The sequence below is a fragment of the Ranitomeya imitator genome, chromosome 5, assembly GCF_032444005.1.
Source record: "Ranitomeya imitator isolate aRanImi1 chromosome 5, aRanImi1.pri, whole genome shotgun sequence".
In the NCBI taxonomy this organism is placed as follows: Eukaryota; Metazoa; Chordata; class Amphibia; order Anura; family Dendrobatidae; genus Ranitomeya; species Ranitomeya imitator.
In genome coordinates, this window is record NC_091286.1 from 46743989 (window position 1) to 46766181 (window position 22193).

A 22193-nucleotide genomic window follows, 5' to 3' on the forward strand; every position below is an offset into this window, starting at 1 on the left:
CACCAAACGGCCTTCCAAATCTAAGCCAATTTTGAGCTCCTTGGACTCCCAGTGACCAGCTGTGATCTGTGTGGAAACATGACTTTCATGCATTCAAATTCTTCTGCAGCGCCACTACAGGGGAAATGAAGTATTGCACATTGCCTGTTCTGATCAGTAGTGTGTGTGTGTGTGATGCAGGATCTGATGACCCTACATGTACACCTCATCGCTCGGTCATCTGCCTCTGGCAGTAATGCCGTTCATTGCATTCATCACTGTCAATCTAAAAATAGTGTTCAGTGTTGCTATCGCTTTGTCCTTGTCTATTCATTGCCCATTAGACATCGGACAGATTGTCTTTCATAGTTGTAAACTGTAATAACGGCCATTAAAATGCGTTCTGCGTGTTGTGTGCGGACGTCTGATCGCTGAGGCAGTAATCGTGGTTGTTGTTATGAGTACTCAGTCCGGCGGCTTTGCATGGATGTTTCGATGCCCAGAGTCAGGAAATGACGATACATCTGATATCGTTGCAGCATCGTGCCCTCTGTACCCAAAAGATTGCCGTGCAGTTGTCTGGCGATTTTTCAAAGCCCAAATAGAAATGAATGGAGAGAGCCACACCGCAAATTAATAGTGAAACATTGGAGACCATCTTATGTAAAACATTTTTATTTTTTCTTACCTTGAAAACGTCTTGTTTGGCCCCAAAACGCGTTGCTGTAATAAAAACTTTCATTTTATGCCATCGAAGATGCTTGATTTCCACAAGCAGAGTACAAGTATCGTGATCTGGCTACTAAAGTGAACCTTACCGGCCGTCGGTATCTGATTAATCCTTTCGTCTTCAAGGTAACTGGAGCATGGAATATTTAATGCTCTAGGGTCTTAGTGGGACCTCGATTGGATGGAACATGATCTGATGATTTAGTTGTTAACATTGATGCATAGGCTTAATGCTTTAGATCTAATATAACTTGCTGACAAAGCAAGCTTATTTAGGTACTGTAACTACCATGTGTCTTGAAAAGCGGTTGTCCATCCTTAGAATGTGGTCCTTAATATTCCTGAGTAAGAAGTTCTTGTAACTTCGAAACGCGTAGAATAAAGCCACATTGTATTATTAAACCACATATGGACTGTGACCTCGTCTCCCGCTACTTTCCTGCACGCAACCTCCGATCCTCACAAGATCTCCTTCTCTACTCCCCTCTTATCTCCTCTTCCCATAATCGTATACAAGATTTCTCTTGCGCATCCCCCCTACTCTGGAACCCTCTACCACAACATATCAGACTCGCCTACCAGCGAAACCTTCAAAAAGAACCTGAAGACCCACCTCTTCCGACAAGCCTACAACCTGCAGTAACCACCGATCCACCAAACCGCTGCACGACCAGCTCTATCCTCGCCTACTATATTCTCAACCATCCCTTGTAGATTGTGAGCCCTCGCGGGCAGGGTCCTCATTCCTCCTGTACCAGTTATGACTTGTATTGTTCAAGATTATTGTACTTGTTTTTATTATGTATACCCCTCCTCACATGTAAAGCGCCATGGAATAAATGGCGCTATCCAAATAATAATGCTTCTTCAATCATTCAGCAGTGCAGAGGATTTCCACTAAATGTTTCTTCTGGATAAGAGCATGTGAAGTGTGACAGGAGCCTGTGAGCAAGTGCAGTAGGAAGCCACATTGCTGTGACCTGGAGACACTTCTATTGTTATTCAGAAAGACCGGGCACACAGAAGTTTGAGCCACCTCTTCCTACCTCAGACCCTCTGGTATCTCCAGTAGTATTGGAGCGCATCTTCCTTCTTATGAAGGAGGGTAGAGCTTCCTATTACACATGCTCACAGGCTCCTGTGCTATTGCGCATGCTCATAGGCTCTTGTCGTATTGCATATGCTCACAGGCTCTTGTCCTATTGCGCATGCTCACAGGCTCCTGTGCTATTGCGCATGCTCATAGGCTCTTGTCGTATTGCATATGCTCACAGGCTCTTGTCCTATTGCGCATGCTCACAGGCTCTTGTCCTATTGCACATGCTCAGGTTCCTGTCCTATTGCGCATGCTCACAGGCTCTTGTCCTATTGCGCATGCTCACAGGCTCTTGTCCTATTGCGCATGCTCACAGGCCCCTGTCCTAATATTCTCGGAGACAGGTTTCACAGTGAAACAAGGCAGTGGCCATTTTAAATCTATAGAGATTACTTCCCTAAATGAAACAATTGTGATTTGCTTATTAAAAGTACTTAGGGATTTACTTATACTGACATTTCCTTTAGTTATTTTTATTCTCCTGGAGAACCCCTTTAAATAATTTAAAAAAGAAGAAAAAACAGCATATGCACGACTATCTCATCATTACTGAAAGCGCGTGACGGGTGCCCCATTTTCAAGACAGATTGAGATGGGACCTGTATCTATCATTTTTTTTTTTTTGGCATATCCTGTCGTTATATGCCATAAATGTACCTGATGGGAATATCTTAACTTCATGATACACATTACACTGCGCATTGATGCAGATGACACAGTGTGAATGCCACCCACCACTGGTGGAAGACTCTGCTATGCTAGGAATTATTTGTGCCCATCTTCTTGCTAAACTGCATGATAGATCAAAATCCAAACCCAAAGTGGGGTAGATAATAATAAGAAATTTATGAGTATTTTTTAAAGGGGGTTTCCAATCTTAATGACATTATTGCAATTGAGCATCTGGCAACTTACAGTGTATAGAACGGGTACTCAACAGAGAAGTGAAATAAGGCACACAAATGTTTTATTCTACTGTACATAGTGTGTCCAGTTCAATAGAGCTTGGAATAATACGAATTTCCACAATTGGATGTTTTAAATAAAATGTTCCTGTGCTGAGATAATCTTATAAATGTGTCCCTGCTGTGTACTGTGTAATGGCCGTGTCTGACTGTACAGGAACATGGTCTGATCCTACAGCATTTGTTTCATTTAAACACATCCAATTGTGGAAGTCATTATTATTCCAACACCTCTGGATTAAAATGAACTTTTGCTTAAACGGGTTTTCCCACAAACAAGTGTTGATTCACTGGCAGCAAAAAAAATTCTCAAAAAATGGTGAGGAAGGAAAACACAGAATTTTAGAAAGTTATAGAACTTTTCATGTATACAGTAATTAAAACATACATTGCTCAAAAAAGTGAACACTTTAACAACACAATGTACCTCCAAGTCAATCGCACTTCTGTGAAATCAACCTGCCTAGTTATGAAGCAGCAGCGATCGTAAATCAATTTCTCCTTCTGTTGTGCAAATGGACCAAACAATAAGTAGAAATTATAGGCAATTAGCAAGACAACCCCAGAGTGCTTCTGCAGTGGGTGACCACAGACCTTTTCTCTGTTCTCATCCTTTTTGGTTGTTGTTTTGGTTACTTTTGCATTTTGTCATTGAGCTCACCCCTACAGGTACTGCAAAGTAGCATGAGGCAGTGTCTACAACCCACAGAGGTTGCTCAGGGAGTGCAGCACATCCAGGAGGGCGCATCAATGTGAGCTGTGGCAAGAAGGGTAGCTGTGTCTGTCAGCACAGTGTGCAAAGCATGGAGCAAGGTACCAGGAGACATAGTAACATAGTAACATAGTAACATAGTTAGTAAGGCCGAAAAAAGACATTTGTCCATCCAGTTCAGCCTATATTCCATCATAATAAATACCCAGATCTACGTCCTTCTACAGAACCTAATAATTGTATGATACAATATTGTTCTGCTCCAGGAAGACATCCAGGCCTCTCTTGAACCCCTCGACTGAGTTCGCCATCACCACCTCCTCAGGCAAGCAATTCCAGATTCTCACTGCCCTAACAGTAAAGAATCCTCTTCTATGTTGGTGGAAAAACCTTCTCTCCTCCAGACGCAAAGAATGCCCCCTTGTGCCCGTCACCTTCCTTGGTATAAACAGATCCTCAGCGAGATATTTGTATTGTCCCCTTATATACTTATACATGGTTATTAGATCGCCCCTCAGTCGTCTTTTTTCTAGACTAAATAATCCTAATTTCGCTAATCTATCTGGGTATTGTAGTTCTCCCATCCCCTTTATTAATTTTGTTGCCCTCCTTTGTACTCTCTCTAGTTCCATTATATCCTTCCTGAGCACCGGTGCCCAAAACTGGACACAGTACTCCATGTGCGGTCTAACTAGGGATTTGTACAGAGGCAGTATAATGCTCTCATCATGTGTATCCAGACCTCTTTTAATGCACCCCATGATCCTGTTTGCCTTGGCAGCTGCTGCCTGGCACTGGCTGCTCCAGGTAAGTTTATCATTAACTAGGATCCCCAAGTCCTTCTCCCTGTCAGATTTACCCAGTGGTTTCCCGTTCAGTGTGTAATGGTGATATTGATTCCCTCTTCCCATGTGTATAACCTTACATTTATCATTGTTAAACCTCATCTGCCACCTTTCAGCCCAAGTTTCCAACTTATCCAGATCCATCTGTAGCAGAATACTATCTTCTCTTGTATTAACTGCTTTACATAGTTTTGTATCATCTGCAAATATCGATATTTTACTGTGTAAACCTTCTACCAGATCATTAATGAATATGTTGAAGAGAACAGGTCCCAATACCGACCCCTGCGGTACCCCACTGGTCACAGCGACCCAGTTAGAGACTATACCATTTATAACCACCCTCTGCTTTCTATCACTAAGCCAGTTACTAACCCATTTACACACATTTTCCCCCAGACCAAGCATTCTCATTTTGTGTACCAACCTCTTGTGCGGCACGGTATCAAACGCTTTGGAAAAATCGAGATATACCACGACCAATGACTCACCGTGGTCCAGTCTATAGCTTACCTCTTCATAAAAACTGATTAGATTGGTTTGACAGGAGCGATTTCTCATAAACCCATGCTGATATGGAGTTAAACAGTTATTCTCATTGAGATAATCCAGAATAACATCCCTCAGAAACCCTTCAAATATTTTACCAACAATAGAGGTTAGACTTACTGGCCTATAATTTCCAGGTTCACTTTTAGAGCCCTTTTTGAATATTGGCACCACATTTGCTATGCGCCAATCCTGCGGAACAGACCCTGTCGCTATAGAGTCCCTAAAAATAAGAAATAATGGTTTATCTATTACATTACTTAGTTCTCTTAGTACTCGTGGGTGTATGCCATCCGGACCCGGAGATTTATCTATTTTAATCTTATTTAGCCGATTTCGCACCTCTTCTTGGGTTAGATTGGTGACCCTTAATATAGGGTTTTCATTGTTTCTTGGGATTTCACCTAGCATTTCATTTTCCACCGTGAATACCGTGGAGAAGAAGGTGTTTAATATGTTAGCTTTTTCCTCGTCATCTACAACCATTCTTTCCTCACTATTTTTTAAGGGGCCTACATTTTCAGTTTTTATTCTTTTACTATTAATATAGTTGAAGAACAGTTTGGGATTAGTTTTACTCTCCTTAGCAATGTGCTTCTCTGTTTCCTTTTTGGCAGCTTTAATTAGTTTTTTAGATAAAGTATTTTTCTCCCTATAGTTTTTTAGAGCTTCAATGGAGACGTGGAGGGAGCTATAGGAGGGCAACAACCCAGCAGCGGGACTGCTACCTCCTCCTTTGTGCAAGGAGGAGCAGTGGCAGAGCCCTGCAAAATGACCTTCAGCAGGTCACTAAGTTCCTTGTGTCTGCTCAAACTGACAGAAACAGACTCCATGAGTGTGGTATGAGGGCCTGACGTCCAATAGTGGTGTTTCCCAGACCTGAATCCAATCCAGCACATTGGGGACATCATGTCTTGCTCCATCCACCAACGTCATGTTGCACCACAGACTGTCCACGAGTTGACTGATGCTTTAATCGAGGTCTGGGAGGAGATTCCTCAGGAGGACATCCGCTGCCTCATTAGGAGCCTGCCTGGGAGGTCATAGATGCACGTAGAGGCCACACACACTATTGAGCATCATTTCCTTGTCTTGAGGCATTTCCACTGAAGTTGGATTAGCCTGTAACTTGATTTTCCACTTTGATTTTGATTATCATTCTAAACACAGACCTTCATGGTGTATTTTATGCCACGTTCAGTATTTGGTCGGTATTTTACATCAGTATTTGTAAACCAAAACCAGGAGTGAAACAATCAGAGGAAATGTATAATAAATACAGAAGTGGTGACGTGTTTCTATCATTCACTCCTGATTTTAGCTTACAAATACTGACGTAAAATACTAATCAAATACTGAATGTGTGAAGATGGCCTAAGGCAGATTAATAGCGGGAGAAAACAACTTTTTTTTTCTGTTTAATGGAAGTTATAGAAACAGCTGAGCAAGGGTGCCGAGGATATACTCTCAGGCTGTTTTTCTACTTGGAAAATGTAGCAGATTTTCTGCTGCATATTTGCTTGGGGAACATCTCCCATGTTTTACAGTGCCAGAACAGTGCATGAAATTGTAAGAAAACCCAGGCATGCTGTGAAATATATCCGCAGCATAAATTGGCAAGAGCTGCAGGTTTGAGATCTGCAGAATCGCAGCATGTCCATTTATGCAGCGGATGTAGGTGCAATTATACATTTGCAATGCAAACGATCACGTTCGTGGCATAATGATATCCGTCGCGATAAATACCACTTCAGGCATCCCTGCAGGGGCTGCTCAGGGGGACAGCCGCAGTAAAGACGTGAGAACAGAGACCTATTTTTTTTTTTTTTTTCTTAACTAAAGCCACAAGTGTGTTCAACATGGGGGGGATTCATAAAGCATGTGTTTTGTTTGTTTTTTTTATTTATTTTTTTATGTGAGTCAGGATGCAGTTTGTGGGAGTAAGATGCACCAAGTTCTTCTCATGTTTCCAGTTTGTTGTAAAATCCTCTTTTGGCTTTGGTTAAAAGATTTGCACACAAAAAAAGCTGGGTATGAAACCATCTGTGCTGCCTCCACCCTTCATCATGGGGGCCTGCTGCGCTCTGTAGTGCATTTGTAATTTCACCAGGTATTAAAGGTGGCTTTTTTTTTTTTTTTTGTTCTATGATTTTTTTTCTTTATTTGTAATTTCCTGTGAATTGCTTTTCATTTCAGTGTAGGGACTCAAGACAGTGAGGATCCTTGACATGGGTTCCAAGCTTGCGCATTTTGGCTAAAGTATCAACTAAGACATCATACATATATCTACTATATAAAGCAGAATGTGTGTGTGTGTGTGTGTGTGTGTATGTCCGGGATTGGCATCTGCACCGTCGCAGCTACAGCCACAAAATTTTGCACAGTCACACGTCTGGACCCCGAGAGCGTCATAGGCTACGTTGTGAGGCGAAATTTTAACCCTGCGCGTTCCAATTCACCAAACAATTTTGCCCCTATCTACATAATGGGGAAAAAAGTGAAAGGAAAAGTGTTGGAGGCAAATTGACAGCTGCCAGATGTGAACAAGGGGGACTTAAAGAATGAGAACGATGGCGCAAAAGAGTATATACCGTACAGTTGCTAAGGTGGGGCCCCGACATGAGATACTCACCACACATGGGGATATGAACACACACACAAAATGCGCCACACACTACCACGTGCTTGAACACATATACCACCCTCTGCACACATTTCACCACACATACACCAACCTCGCCACATAAAAGTCGAAACACAAAAGTCGCCGCTCAAAACTCGCCACGCGCAAAACTCGCCACATGCAAAAACTAGGCTCACACAAAACTCGCCACAAGTGCAAAACTCACCTCATGGAAAACTCGCCACACGCAAAACTTGCACATGCACAAAATTTGCAACATGTGCAAAAGTTGCCTCACACAACACTTGCACATACTCAAAAGGCACCAGACATAAAACTCACCACGCGCAAAACTCGCCATGCGCAAAACTTGCTGCACACAACTTGCTACACTAACCTGTCACATGCAACTCGACACACAAAAAGTTGCTACACGCATGTCGCCACACAAAACTCATCTCACAAAAGTCGCTACATGCATGTCACCACACACAACTCAACACACACAACTTGACAAACGAAACTCGCCCTAAAACACACACAAGTCTGGTATTAGCCTTCAAAAATAAAAATCTGATTAATAAGCAGACAAACTACAAGAGCAACAAATGTACCATATAGGAAATACAGCAGCTGTCAGTCACATGACCTGTCTATTATGTGTATGTGTGAGCTAATATATACTGCCAGGGGGAGGGCTTCCTGTTGGCTGGGGATTTATCAGGCTGCCAATTTATCTTACAAATACTGAGGTAAAAATACTGAGCAAATAACGTGTTAATGAGGTCTAATACAGGAGATCACACAGGTATATACTATATACAGGGGAGATGACACACAGATATATACTATATACAGGAGAGATGACACACAGGTATATACTATATAGAGGAGGAGATGACATACAGGTACATACTATATACAGGAGGAGATGACACACGTATATACTATATAACAGGAGCAGATTACCTACAGGTATATACTATATACAGGAGGAGATGACCTACAGGTATATGCTATATATAGAAGATGACATACAGGTATATACTATATACAGGAGGAGATGACACACAGATATATACTATATACAGGGGAGATGACACACAGGTATATACTATATACAGGAGGAGATGACATACAGGTATATACTATATATAGAAGGAGATGACATACAGGTATATACTATATATAGGAGATAACATACATGTATATACTATATATAGGAGGAGATTACATACAGGTATATACTATATACAGGGGAGATGACACACAGGTATATACTATATACAGGAGGAGATGACATACAGGTATATACTATATATAGGAGGAGATGACATACATGTATATACTATATATATAGGAGCAGATTACCTACAGGTATATACTATATACAGGAGGAGATGACATACAGGTATATGCTATATATAGAAGATGACATACAGGTATATACTATATACAGGAGGAGATGACACACAGATATATACTATATACAGGGGAGATGACACACAGGTATATACTATATACAGGAGGAGATGACATACAGGTATATACTATATATAGAAGGAGATGACATACAGGTATATACTATATATAGGAGATGACATACATGTATATACTATATATAGGAGGAGATTACATACAGGTATATACTATATACAGGGGAGATGACACACAGGTATATACTATATACAGGAGGAGATGACATACAGGTATATACTATATATAGGAGGAGATGACATACATGTATATACTATATATATAGGAGGAGATTACATACAGGTATATACTATATCAGGGGAGATGACACAGCAGGTATATACTATATACAGGGGAGATGACATACAGGTATATACTATATACAGGAGATGACATACAGGTGTATACTATATATAAGGGAGATGACAAACATGTATATACTGAGGTGAAAATGAGAGGTGTGAGGTGAAAATGAAAAGGTGTGAGTGCAAAATGAGAGGAGTGAGGGAAAATAGTGGAGTGATCGGAAAATGACAGATGTGAGGTCGAAATGACAAGTGTTAGGGGGGAATGAGAGGAGTGAGGGAGAAAATGAGAGATGTGATTGGGAAAATGAGAGGAGTGATGGGAAAATAAGAGAAGTGACGTGCTATAACTAACCACAGATATTTATTATGCCCAGGCAACGCCGGGCTCTTCAGCTAGTATATATATATAATTTATTTATTTTTTTAAATCTGTGCAGGATGCAGCCAGACTTTAGTTTTGGTGCTGGGAATAGGTATGTGTATAAATGCACCCCCAGAAGAACAGTGGTGGGAAAGAATTGGCAGCAATGCACTTGCTTTGGCAGTGCTATTGTGTACTGGGTCCTGGTAATAAATCTAATTTTGAATCTGAAGGAGAGTTACTGGAAGTATTTGTAATGAGACTCCACTTCTGCCCCACCCACACTGACTGCTGGAGATAAAGGCTTGTTAATCACACTGGGCTCTGCTGTACTTCAGCATATCTCCTCACTCTAGTGAGGAGAGCAGATTTAGTCAGTACATGGCTCACACTGAGCCTGGTCCAAGCTTTCGTGGGGGCGTTCTTTCTTTACCCCATGTGTTGCTGCCTGCTTATGATTGGTCAGGATCAGAGAGAGGAAGAAGGAAACACCCCCAGTGAAATCTCTCTGGTAACGCCTACTTAAAAGAAACTAACTGATTAGGTGCCAAAAACTTTAATGTTTTATTCCACTGTTCATCATGTGTCCAAATCAACATGAAAAAACCTTTATTAAAAAAAAATGGTGAGGAAGGAAAACAAAGCATGTTAGAAAGTTGCAGAACTTTTCATGTATAGAGTAGTTAAGACATTTTTGTATATTTATGTGGAAATCGCCTTTTGGTCATGGCTGAATTGTATTTTTCGCAAGGGAGGTCTGCTGACAGTGCACGGCGCTTGGTCCATGAGATTTCGGCAGAGGGACCATATCCCATTTTTTTTCTAGCACATACAGACATTTCCTTCAGACATGTTTGTCAGCAGAGTGATAAAACTTCCACTGTCTGGTGGTTTTCTTTCCCCAATTCTGCCCGAAGCACTAATCGTTACTTCTTCTTCCAGGAAGATTACGACCGCTTGAGACCATTGTCTTATCCCATGACCGACGTCTTCCTCATATGTTTCTCAGTGGTCAATCCGGCTTCATTTCAGAATGTGAAGGAGGAATGGGTGCCCGAATTGAAGGAATATGCACCAAATGTGCCATTTTTGCTGGTGGGCACACAGGTAGGTGTCGGTAACTTCTGTTTCTACTTAGTATGTGTTCGTGTCAGTCTTCACTGCAGATGTAGCATTCTGTTCGGGAACAGGATTGTGCAGCCTGGATCAGAGTTGTGTTTTTTTGTTGTTGTGTTTCTTTCATATTGTATTGTAGAAGGACAGATAATAAAATAAAAAAACGATCGGCTTCCCTATATGTGATTATCATCCGTGAGTAAAGTTTGCATCCATGGCTGCAATGATCGTCCCCTGCTGGGATAGCTTTGTAGCTGTGCTCGGAGCGCGGGTTGGTGCAGTAAGAATATTGGGTCAGGTCATTCTAGTTTTGCCTGTGCCCGTTTCTTGCTTCTCATTAAATGTGTCATTAAAAAAAGGATTCACTACACAGAGGGCACCAGGGCATAGGATGTTCTCGCTGCCTGTGATATTCCTCCGCTTCACACCTTTTTATTTGCTTTTTCACGTTTTAGAATATTCGGGGGAAAAAAAATGTGAATTTTATTTTTATGATTTGCAGATCGACCTAAGAGATGATCCGAAGACTCTGGCAAAGCTAAATGATGTGAAGGAAAAACCCATTACTGTTGAGCAAGGGCATAAGTTGGCAAAAGAGGTAAAAACGCTTGTTGTTTTTTTCCCTTTCTCATTTTTATTTTCTAAGGCTGAAAGATGGTGTCATTACGTGAAGAATGCTTTACTGCTCCTTATAGAAGTCTGTGCTTGGACGCTTTAATGACATTTTTATGCATCGCCCGCCACTGTTTATCTGAAGGGGAGAGACGTCCTAGTAGAAATATTAATTTCCATCTCAATAACATGCACAATTATAGCAGAAACAACCTGCATCCGATGCAGCAAGTACTCGCAGGCCGGCCTGTAAACCTAGGGGCATATTCTGTACTGGCGCAGAGCGCAATGTGTTAGACAGTATCTAGAGGGGCCGTAAAGGAATATCCCAATAGTCTGCTGCAGCTAAGTCCTTATTGCAATCAACGGGCGAGGTTCAGGAAAACGTTTATTGAGCTTAGTCCTGGACAAACCCTTTAACTTGGCTGTGAGAATTGAAGCAGATACAGTTGTGAGATTTTGTAGAATCCTTTTATGTAACTGTATCCAGAGTCGGCCCCAGCCTAAAGGTGTACACCGCACAGGTCCATGTGGCCCCAGCCTAAAGGTGTACGCCGCACAGGTCCATGTGGCCCCAGCCTAAAGGTGTACACCGCACAGGTCAATGTGGCCCCAGCCTAAAGGTGTACACCGCACAGGTCCATGTGGCCCCAGCCTAAAGGTGTACACCGCACAGGTCAATGTGGCCCCAGCCTAAAGGTGTACGCCGCACAGGTCCATGTGGCCCCAGCCTAAAGGTGTACACCGCACAGGTCCATGTGGCCCCAGCCTAAAGGTGTACACCGCACAGGTCCATGTGGCCCCAGCCTAAAGGTGTACACCGCACAGGTCCATGTGGCCCCAGCCTAAAGGTGTACACCGCACAGGTCCATGTGGCCCCAGCCTAAAGGTGTACACCGCACAGGTCCATGTGGCCCCAGCCTAAAGGTGTACGCCGCACAGGTCCATGTGGCCCCAGCCTAAAGGTGTACGCCGCACAGGTCCATGTGGCCCCAGCCTAAAGGTGTACGCCGCACAGGTCCATGTGGCCCCAGCCTAAAGGTGTACGCCGCACAGGTCCATGTGGCCCCAGCCTAAAGGTGTACACCGCACAGGTCCATGTGGCCCCAGCCTAAAGGTGTACACCGCACAGGTCCATGTGGCCCCAGCCTAAAGGTGTACACCGCACAGGTCCATGTGACACGCGTCTCCTCTTCTGAACCTGACACAGGACCTATGTGTCCTTAAAATCTGTGCTGCAACTACTGAGGAGCAGCGTTGGCTGTCAAAATAGTGTACGGCAGACCTGGCCAAAACACGGTCCGTGGGCCACATCTGGCCCGCTAGCAGCGACAGCTAAGAGGCTGAAACAGTGGTTTATGGGCCGCATCATGGTCTCTCCCACCCGCCGTTCATCCGCTGTCAGGGTATGTTCACACGTTCAGGATTTCCATCCTTTTTTTTTCCTGACTGTTTTTTAAAAAACTGCAGCTCTTGGCAGAAAACGCAGGTCCTTTTTTTGGTCCGTTTTTGATGCGTTTTTTGATGCGTTTTTTGATGCGTTTTTTTGATGCAGTTTTCTAGCCAGAGTCTGTGTGTTTTCTAGGAATTTTTTTAGGGTTAAAATGGCTGAAAATACCCTAACCCTAACCCTACCCCTAACCCTAACCCTACCCCTAACCCTTACCCTAACCCTAACCCTACCCCTAACCCTACCCCTATTCTAACCTTAGTGGAAAAAAAAAAAAAAAAAATTCTTTATTTTTTTTATTGTCCCTACCTATGGGGGTGACAAAGGGGGGGGGGGGTGTCATTTACTATTTTTTTATTTTGATCACTGAGATAGGTTATATCTCAGTGATCAAAATGCACTTTGGAACGAATCTGCCGGCCGGCAGATTCGGCGGGCGCACTGCGCATGCGCCCGCCATTTTGCAAGATGGCGGCGCCCAGGGAGAAGACGGCCGGACGGACACCGGGACGCCGGGTGAGTATAAGGGGGGGAGATTAGGGCACGGGGGGGGCATCAGAGCACTGGGGGGGGGGCATCGGAGCACTGGGGGGGGGCATCGGAGCACGGGGGGGCGGGATCAGAGCACGGGGGGGGCAGCCACACTCCGCCCACGCACTTCCGCCCGCTCCCCGCACTTCCTGCTGCAGCGGTTCTGCACATCAAACCGCAGTAAAACCCGCAGATATATTTTTGATCTGCGGGTTTTACTGCGGTTTGGACCTCACAATGGAGGTCTATGGGTGCAGAAGCGCTGCGGCTCCGGAAAAAGAATTGACATGCTCCTTCTTTTTTCCGGGAGCTATTCAGCGCGTCTTTTTTTTTACAATTTCCGGACCATGTGCACAGTGTGTCCTGTTTTCCATAGGGTACAGTGTACTGTACCCTGCATGGAAAACAGCTGCGGAACCGCAGCGGCAAAACCGCCGCGGTTCCGCGGTAAAAAACGCACTGTGTGAACATGGCCTCACTGCTATCCGCATCGTCAGGATTCAGACAGGATGACGCTCCAGGCTCCATCGTGAGACAGCAGAAGCGATATCGTCATTTCATGGTCTGCTGCTGACACTTGTGTGCCAGGGGAGCAAGGTGATATTCGCATGTATATAGGAAGCTAAATGGGGGCTCGCGCTGTATATAAGGGGATGTCAGCATCTTTAATTCATAAGTGATACAATTAATATTAAGAATTATAATTAAAAGGGTTTTCCACTATTTTGACAACCCCATTTTGACCCAGATGTTTTGGCCTCCATAATTAAATAAAGCCTATACTCTCCTACCGTACCGGCGCCATTTCCATGGTGTCAGCACTCGCGCTCTCGGGACTCCTGTGCGGTGTTGTGATACGTCACACACGAGCCAATCATCGCTGGTGTCGCTGCCCCCGCCTTCAGACAAATCGAACAGGAAGAGGAAGTCTGGGCTGGGCTGCTGGTGACCTCTGACTTCCACTTTCTGCTCTATTTGACAAAAGACGGGGACAGTGACGCCAGCGCTGATTGGGCTCCGGCATCACGTGTCAGAACAAGAGCACGGGAGCCCCGGGAGAACGAGTGCCGACAAGGCGGGAATGGCGTCAGCACGGGAGGTGAGTATAAGCTTTATTATTTTTATCAGGGCGAGGCATGGGGTATGAAAAGTTGTCCAAGTAGTGGACAAATTCTTTAATCTATTCGGCCCTCCACAACAGTTACGGTCTCTCATGTGGCCCCTTGGAAAAATTATTTGCCCACCCGTGGTGCAGGGGATGACTTACTGATTGCTGGTGGTCCACCCACTGGTACCCTCTGCGATCCCAAAAATGTTAGCTCGGAATAGCAGCCATCCATTCTTTATGGAACGGAGGTAGAGTACGGTGCTCGGGTATATCCAGCAGTCCAATAGAGGATGAATAGAGTAGAGGAGCGCATACTCTTCCACTCCATTCAGCCGAGGATCACTGCAGACCCCCTTTCTTTGGATATGTGAAGGTCTCAGCAGGTGAACTGCCACATATCAGTAAATTACCACCTGTGGATAACTTTAAAGACATTGTTTGTTTTTGAGACTTAAGGTACCTTCATACTGAACAACATTACAACGATAGCGATCCGTGATGTTGCAGCGTCCTGGATAGCGATATCATTGTGTTTGACACGCAGCAGCGATCTGGATCCTGCTGTGATATCGCTTGTCTGAGCTAGAAGTCCAGAACTTTATTTTGTCGCTGGATCACCCGCTGACATCGCTGAATCGGCGTGTGTGACGCCGATCCAGTGATGTGTTCACTGGTAACTAGGGTAAACATCGGGTTACTAAGCGCAGGGTAACCCTGGTTACCATTGTAAAAGTAAAAAAAAACAAAAAACTACATACTCACATTCCGGTGTCTGTCACGTCCCCGGCGTCCGCTTCCCTGCACTCCTCCTGCATCCTGTGTCAGCGCCGGCCGGCCATAAAGCAGAGCACAGCGGTGACGTCACCGCTCTGCTTTACGGCCGGCGCTTACACAGGATGCAGGAGGAGTGCAGGGAAGCGGACGCCGGGGACGTGACAGGCACCGGAATGTGAGTATGTAGAGTTTTTTTTACTTTTACAATGGTAACCAGGGTAAACATCGGGTTACTAAGCTCGGCACTGCGCTTAGTTACCCGATGTTTACCCTGGTTACCCGGGGACTTCGGCATCGTTGGTCGCTGGAGAGCTGTCTGTGTGACAGTTCTCCAGCGACCACACAAGGACTTTCCAAGGATCACGGCCAGGTCGTATCGCTGGTCGTGATCGTTGGAAAGTTGCTGAGTGTGACGGTACCTTTACAGCACTTTACTAATTGGGTAAAGCACAGCTCCCTGTCTGCACAATGGGTAATATTATTATAAATGAGAGGGTAGAGGAATGTCCCCTGATCCCCCACTTTCCTCACCAGACTTCCCATACACATTGCCGGGGATCTTGCCTGCATCTCCCTGCAGTGAGCTTGACTACAATCACATCATTAATCAGGGTTTACCAGCCCTGGAAAATTACATCAGTATTCTGCCAGGAATATATTAGGATGAAATCTGAGCTCGGCTCATTACTTGTTCCTTCTAAAATATTATACAAGAATCAACATAAAACAGGAGCGGTCACTATGACATGATATTTCATGTAGGTGCGGTGTACTACAAGTGCTGCTTATTGATACTTAAGTGGGGTTTTCCTATTGTAGTCCTCCATAACATTTCCACGCAGTCCCATCCTCCATTCTGCTGGTTGTGCGGCTGCTGTCCAGCTGGTCTGAATAGAGGAGGCTATTCAAGAATTGTCTCTTTAGTGGAGCATAGCTATGCAAGCTCCTTACTCTTGGTTGCTTGGCAGGGGGCAGTTACTTTTTTTTTTTATTTTTTTTTGTTCTGATCAGGAGCTCTGTCCTACTACAGATTACCGATCTGTCATGTTCAGAGTCTGGTTATCACGACATTTTTCATATAGAGATAACCGTACCATTTGATCAAGCACACACTGCTCAGGAAAGTGAGAGCCATGATCAGGAGCACTGCCCTGATTAGCATATCTAATAAACGGTATGTTTTATTTATAGTATATTTCTTTTTGAGCTCTATGATTTTGTGTACTACTGTATCTAATATTCTTGGTGATGCACTAGAAACTGCTAATGCTTGGTGTGATGGGATTGTGATTATGCAGGGATGATAAGAGCCCTGTCAGGAGCTGAGGGGTAGGGAGGAGAGCTGCTATCTGCTTTATATAAATGAATAGGATGGAGATGGGTGTCTGGGATGTTTGGAGTTAACTCCTCTCCTGGAATGTTACTACTGCACACACATGGCCAGTCTCTTAGCCAAGCTCCATGGAAACCACCTGTACACTATGTACAGTAAAGGCTATCCTTGCAAATAACATCAGCTAGAAAAAAAATCAAGTCAATTGCACACTTTATTTTCCAGCAACACAAGAGAATAAGTGCAGCAGCGGTCGAGCATGTGCACGGCTGGTCCATTCTATCAAATTAAAGTACCCCATCCTGCCAATTTGTGCGGCGTCCCAGCAGTCTGACCCCCACCAGTCAGGAAGTTATCGCCTATCTTGCGGATAGATGAAAACTTGTTTTCACCACACAATCCCTTTTAATTGACAGCTTGCTAATTAATCTGTGACCAGTTTAAGAAGAAGCAATACACATTAGGGGTCATATGCTGAGGGACTCAAGGTGGGATTAGATCCTGGCAAAGGAAACTGCTTTCTACTGACTGTATCTCGAAGGGGGTCTACGCTTGGTGTTCCCATGCCAGCTGACAATCCAGCCCTGTTCCCTGACTGATATTACATGGCCGGTTATTAGTCTGAAGCTCCTGGCCGTATTGTCGCTGAATGCTGGATCAGCTTGCAGTTTTGTGTGACATTTCTATTCTACGTGTATCCCTCAACGAAGGCGGATGAGAATCGGCGCTTGCAATTTTCGCTGCCTACTGAACAGGAAGATAAATTGTCTTTTAGAAAAGTGGTCTTATTTCAAGGACAATGTATTATGTTCTAGCTTTTCCAGGTAATTTAGCTTTACCTTCCTCAGCCAGTTATCCTGCACTCGCGCCTGTGTCACTTTCACCAGACTGGTTCGGATATTCTCATTTCGCATCAGTATCACTGCTGCAGTGTTTCTGGTGGGTTCACTATGATTTCATTAGTTGCAATATACATAAAATGTTGAGTCGTTTTATAAATACTTTAATGGATGAAATTTTATTCTGCCATACAGTAAGTAGGAAACTCGCTGGTCCCTAAGGGTGAATGAAACACCATCAGTTTCTGTGAAACTACTACTGTGAGAGTGCAGTAGGAAGCTGTGGCCTAGAAATACTGTACCGCGTTTTATCATTCAGATACATGGGGTGGACAGCAGTGTGAGCAGCCTCTTCTTACCTCAGGACTAGTGATGAGCGCAAATGCTCGAGTGACATGTTTGTGTCCCTGCAGCCACATGTTTTGTGGCCGTCTCATACCCACGGAACATGCGGCCTCGGGGATGTGAACATTTCACATTTTACTCTGCATACCCCAGCATCCTAGGCAAACTCGAGTTACGAGCTTTTGCGCTCAACACTACTCCTGACCCCCAGCACTAGACTAAATAGACAGGGTGGACAGCAGTGTAAGCAGCATCTTCTTACCACTGTACCCCTGGTATATCCAGTATTAGATCAGATGGACAGCAGTATGAGCAGCCTCTTCTTACCACTGTACCCCTGGTATATCCAGTGTTGGATCAGATGGCTAGCAGGGTGAGCAGCTTCTTCTTACCACTGTACCCCTGGTATATCCAGTATTAGATCAGATGGACAGCAGCCTCTTCTTACCACTGTACTCCTGGTATATCCAGTGTTGGATCAGATGGCTAGCAGTGTGAGCAGCCTTTTTTTACCGCTGTACCCCTGGTATATCCAGTATTTGATCAGATAGCAGTGTGAGCAGCCTCTTCTTACCATAGCACTTCTTGTCTCAAGTCTCGGGATTCAGAAGTATATGAACCAGTTATATGGCAGTGATACAATTGAAGAAAATGATTAAGTGGTGCAGCTGCACCTTACGTAACATAGGAACACTATTGGGTAATGCAAACCGTTACACATAAAGCGAACACTTCTCATGTTGTGGCCTTTTTTTTATGCTAATTGCTCCAGTTTCAGTAAGTTTCCAGTAACCACGGCTGATTGTAGCTGCACTTTGGGGGTCACTTTAAATAACTTGCATAAGTAGCAATTCCTTTAAAATAAGCACTCACTGATGTTTTGCGCAATCTTTAGGTTGTGGTTATGTGTCGCGAGACACCGCATCTAGTGATTTCCTATAGTGTGACAATAATCTGCAACCTCCTGCGAAACAGAGTTGCAAATGTTTACAAATACCTTGGATTTTCTGTCACTTGTCGTAGGATTCAATTCAAGTCGCACGGAGCTGCGACTTGTGCAATACTTCTGTTATTTAACTTTTTTTTTTTTGTTTCAGCAAACTCACAGCTCGTATTTGTTTTCTGAGTGATGCTGTGGCTCGATACTTGTTGCCCTGTAGCCATATCTTTAAAGGGAACCTATCACCCCCAAAATGGAAGTTGAGCTAAGCCCACCGCCATCAGGTGCTTATCCACAGCATTCTGTAATGCTGGATATAAGCCCCCGATGTATCCTGAAAGATGAGAAAAAGAGGTTAGATTATACTCACGCTGGCGGGCGGTCTGATCCGATGGGCGTCGCGGTCAGGGGCCTCCCATCTTCTTACGATGACGTCCTCTTATTGTCTTCACGCTGCGGCTCCGGCGTACCTCGTCTGCCCTGTTGAGGGCAGAGCAAAGTACTGTAGTGTGAAGGCAAGGTCAGAGCGGCCCGGCACCTGCGCACTGCAGTACTTTGCTCTGCCCTCAACAGGGCAGACGAGGTACGCCGGAGCCGCAGCGTGAATACAAGAAGAGGACATCATCGAAAGAAGATGGGAGGCCCCGGAGTGCGACGCCCCTGGGTGAATATAACCTCTTTTTCTTATCTTGCAGGTTACATAGGGAGCTTATCTACAGCATTACAGAATGCTGTAGATAAGCCCCTGATGCCGGTGGGCTTAGCTCTACTTCCATTTTGGGGGTGACAGGTTCCATTTAATGAAGAGTATGCTGGAATAAGATGCGCCATCTAATACATTTTGCTCTTCTTTCAGCTACTGTTGGCCACCACAAGAAATGTACTTTAGGTTGTAATTTACACCAATTTTGTGTTGTAAATTATACATTTGGCAGCTGTTCTCTATCGTACCCCCTCCTAGCAAAGTTATGTCCACTTTTCAAAAAGTTGTCAGAAGTGGCCGTAAAAAGTGCCAAAAGTTGCACAAATTTTGCAACCTTTCAAACAGTTTGACCATTTTTTGTTTAAATGCTTTTAGCCAGAAATACAACTCCTCTTTGCATCTTCCAAGCTTATTGATGACCAAGTCAGAGTTCTCCGCTTGTCATAAGTTGACAGAGAACGTGATTCAGAAGTGAGATTAGGAATATTGGGTTGGCATGGTGGCTCAGTGGGTAGCACTGTTGCTTTGCAATGCTGGGGTCCTGGGTTAAGGCCCCGTCACACATAGCGACGCTGCAGCGATACCGACAACGATCCGGATCGCTGCAGCGTCGCTGTTTGGTCGCTGGAGAGCTGTCACACAGACAGCTCTCCAGCGACCAACGATCCGAGGTCCACGGTAACCAGGGTAAACATCAGGTAACTAAGCGCAGGGCCGCGCTAAGTAACCCGATGTTTACCCTGGTTACCATCGTTAAAGTAAAAAAAAAAAACAAACGCTACATACTTACCTATCGCTGTCTGTCCTCGGCGCTCTGCTTCTATGGTCTGGCTGTAAGCACAGCGGCCGGAAAGCAGAGCGGTGACGTCACCGCTCTGCTTTCCGGCTGACCGGCGCTCACAGCCAGAGCAGAGAAGCAAAGCGCCGAGGACAGACAGCGATAGGTAAGTATGTAGCGTTTGTTTTTTTACTTTTAGGATGTTAACCAGGGTAAACATCGGGTTACTAAGCGCGGCCCTGCGCTTAGTTACTTGATGTTTACCCTGGTTACCAGCGAAGACATCGCTGAATCGGCGTCACACACGCCGATTCAGCGATGTCAGCGGGACCTCAACGATCAAAAAATGGCCCAGGCCATTCCGACACGACCAGCGATCTCACAGCAGGGGCCGGATCGCTGGTACGTGTCACACATAGCGAGATCGCTACTGAGATCGCTGTTGCGTCACAAAACTTGTGACTCAGCAGCGATCTCGCTATGTGTGACGGGGCCTTTAAATCCAACCAAGGACACACACTCCTTGCAGATGTTATCTTCTCCCATTATTTGTGTGGGTTTACTCCCACCCTCCAATTTAGATTAAGAGCCCTAATGTGTGTGGATGGCTGCTGAATACGGTGACCCTGACCTCAGCTGAGCTCACAGATGGGTTCATTGGTAACTATTTCTGTAGTTTATGAACTGTCATACACTGTAGCTGAAGAAGCCAGAATTTCATAAAAAAATGTTGGAAACTTGTAGTCAAAATTAGTGATGAGCGAATATACTCGTTACTCAAGATTTCTCGAGCACGCTCTGGGGTCCTCCGAGTATTTGTAAGTACTCGGAGATTTAGTTTTCATCGCCTCAGCTGAATGATTTACATCTGTTAGCGAGCATAAGAACATGTGGGGGTTGCCTGGTTGCTAGAGAACCCCCACATGTACTTATGCTGGCTAACAGATGTAAATCATTCAGCTGAGGTGAGGAAAACTAAATCTCCGAACACTAAAAATACTCGGAGGACCCCAGAGCATGCTCGAGAAATCTCGAGTAACGAGTATATTCGCTCATCACTAGTCAAAATACATGCAAGCAAAAAGATAAAAGCCCTGGAGGTCCTGACACTGGGTGTGCACGGCTGGGCTCCTCCAGTATCGGTGCACACACAAGAACAGGGATTTGAGTTTAGGCAGTGCTCACTTTTGGCAATGGAGAACTGTCCATCAGGATCAGCGATAAACGTGTAGATTGGAGGGTGTAACTGCATCAAAGTGCACTCGTCTGCATACAAAAAAAATCATGTACCGTATGTATATTACTGCTGTATAATATTTTTTGTCACCTACATAAATGTCTTAGTGGCTGATTTTTGCATTTTGGGGGCAATGGTTTCCTTTTAAAGCTATCATTTTAATTTAATATGCAAGTAATAAATATATGTCCGCTGCCCTGCAGACCAGTGAGCAGGATTCTGCTTATACTTAGTATTGTCAAGACTAGTAAGGAATTTTATATGCATTTACCAGCGTTTTTTTTTTTCTTTTTTTTACACTAAGCGGTTCTCCCATTTGCCTGCAAAATGATGTAAGCTCAGATATCGCCGCTTCCCTCCTCCTGTCTCCCAGCACATAGTGACTCACGAGCTGCAGTCTGTCCCAGGATCACAGGGAATAGAGCCAAAGAGCAGCCGTTCTACAGCAAATACAGAAGATCAGGGGGCTTATGCAAAAACTGACTGTGCTGCCAAATAGCAAAGGCTCATAGTGCAACCACCACTGACATCTTACTTTACACCCGTTCATAGAACAATTGCAAGGAAGCTGAGGCTATGCGACAGCACCGACTGCCTAATATATTCTCATTACCTGTACCTGACACTGAAAACATCAATGTAGCAGACATAATAATCTTCATGGTCATGAAAGGTTTCTGATGCTGGGACCTCCAGCGATTGCACATAGAAGGGGTCGCAGCTGTTTCTATCATTGGGGTCCATATGGATACCTTATGAACATAAAGCATGTTCATAAGCAGGG

At 44.5% G+C, this 22193-nt stretch overlaps 1 protein-coding gene across 1 annotated transcript in view; it reads left to right on the forward strand.

Moving 5' to 3' along the window:
• RHOQ (ras homolog family member Q) overlaps positions 1 to 22193 on the forward strand; it is a 48072-nt gene that overhangs the window by 21829 nt on the left and 4050 nt on the right. The window contains exons 3-4 of the mRNA XM_069768631.1: positions 10586 to 10750; positions 11262 to 11357. Coding sequence (XP_069624732.1) covers positions 10586 to 10750; positions 11262 to 11357 — 261 coding nt within the window. The remainder of the gene's footprint in view (positions 1 to 10585; positions 10751 to 11261; positions 11358 to 22193) is intronic.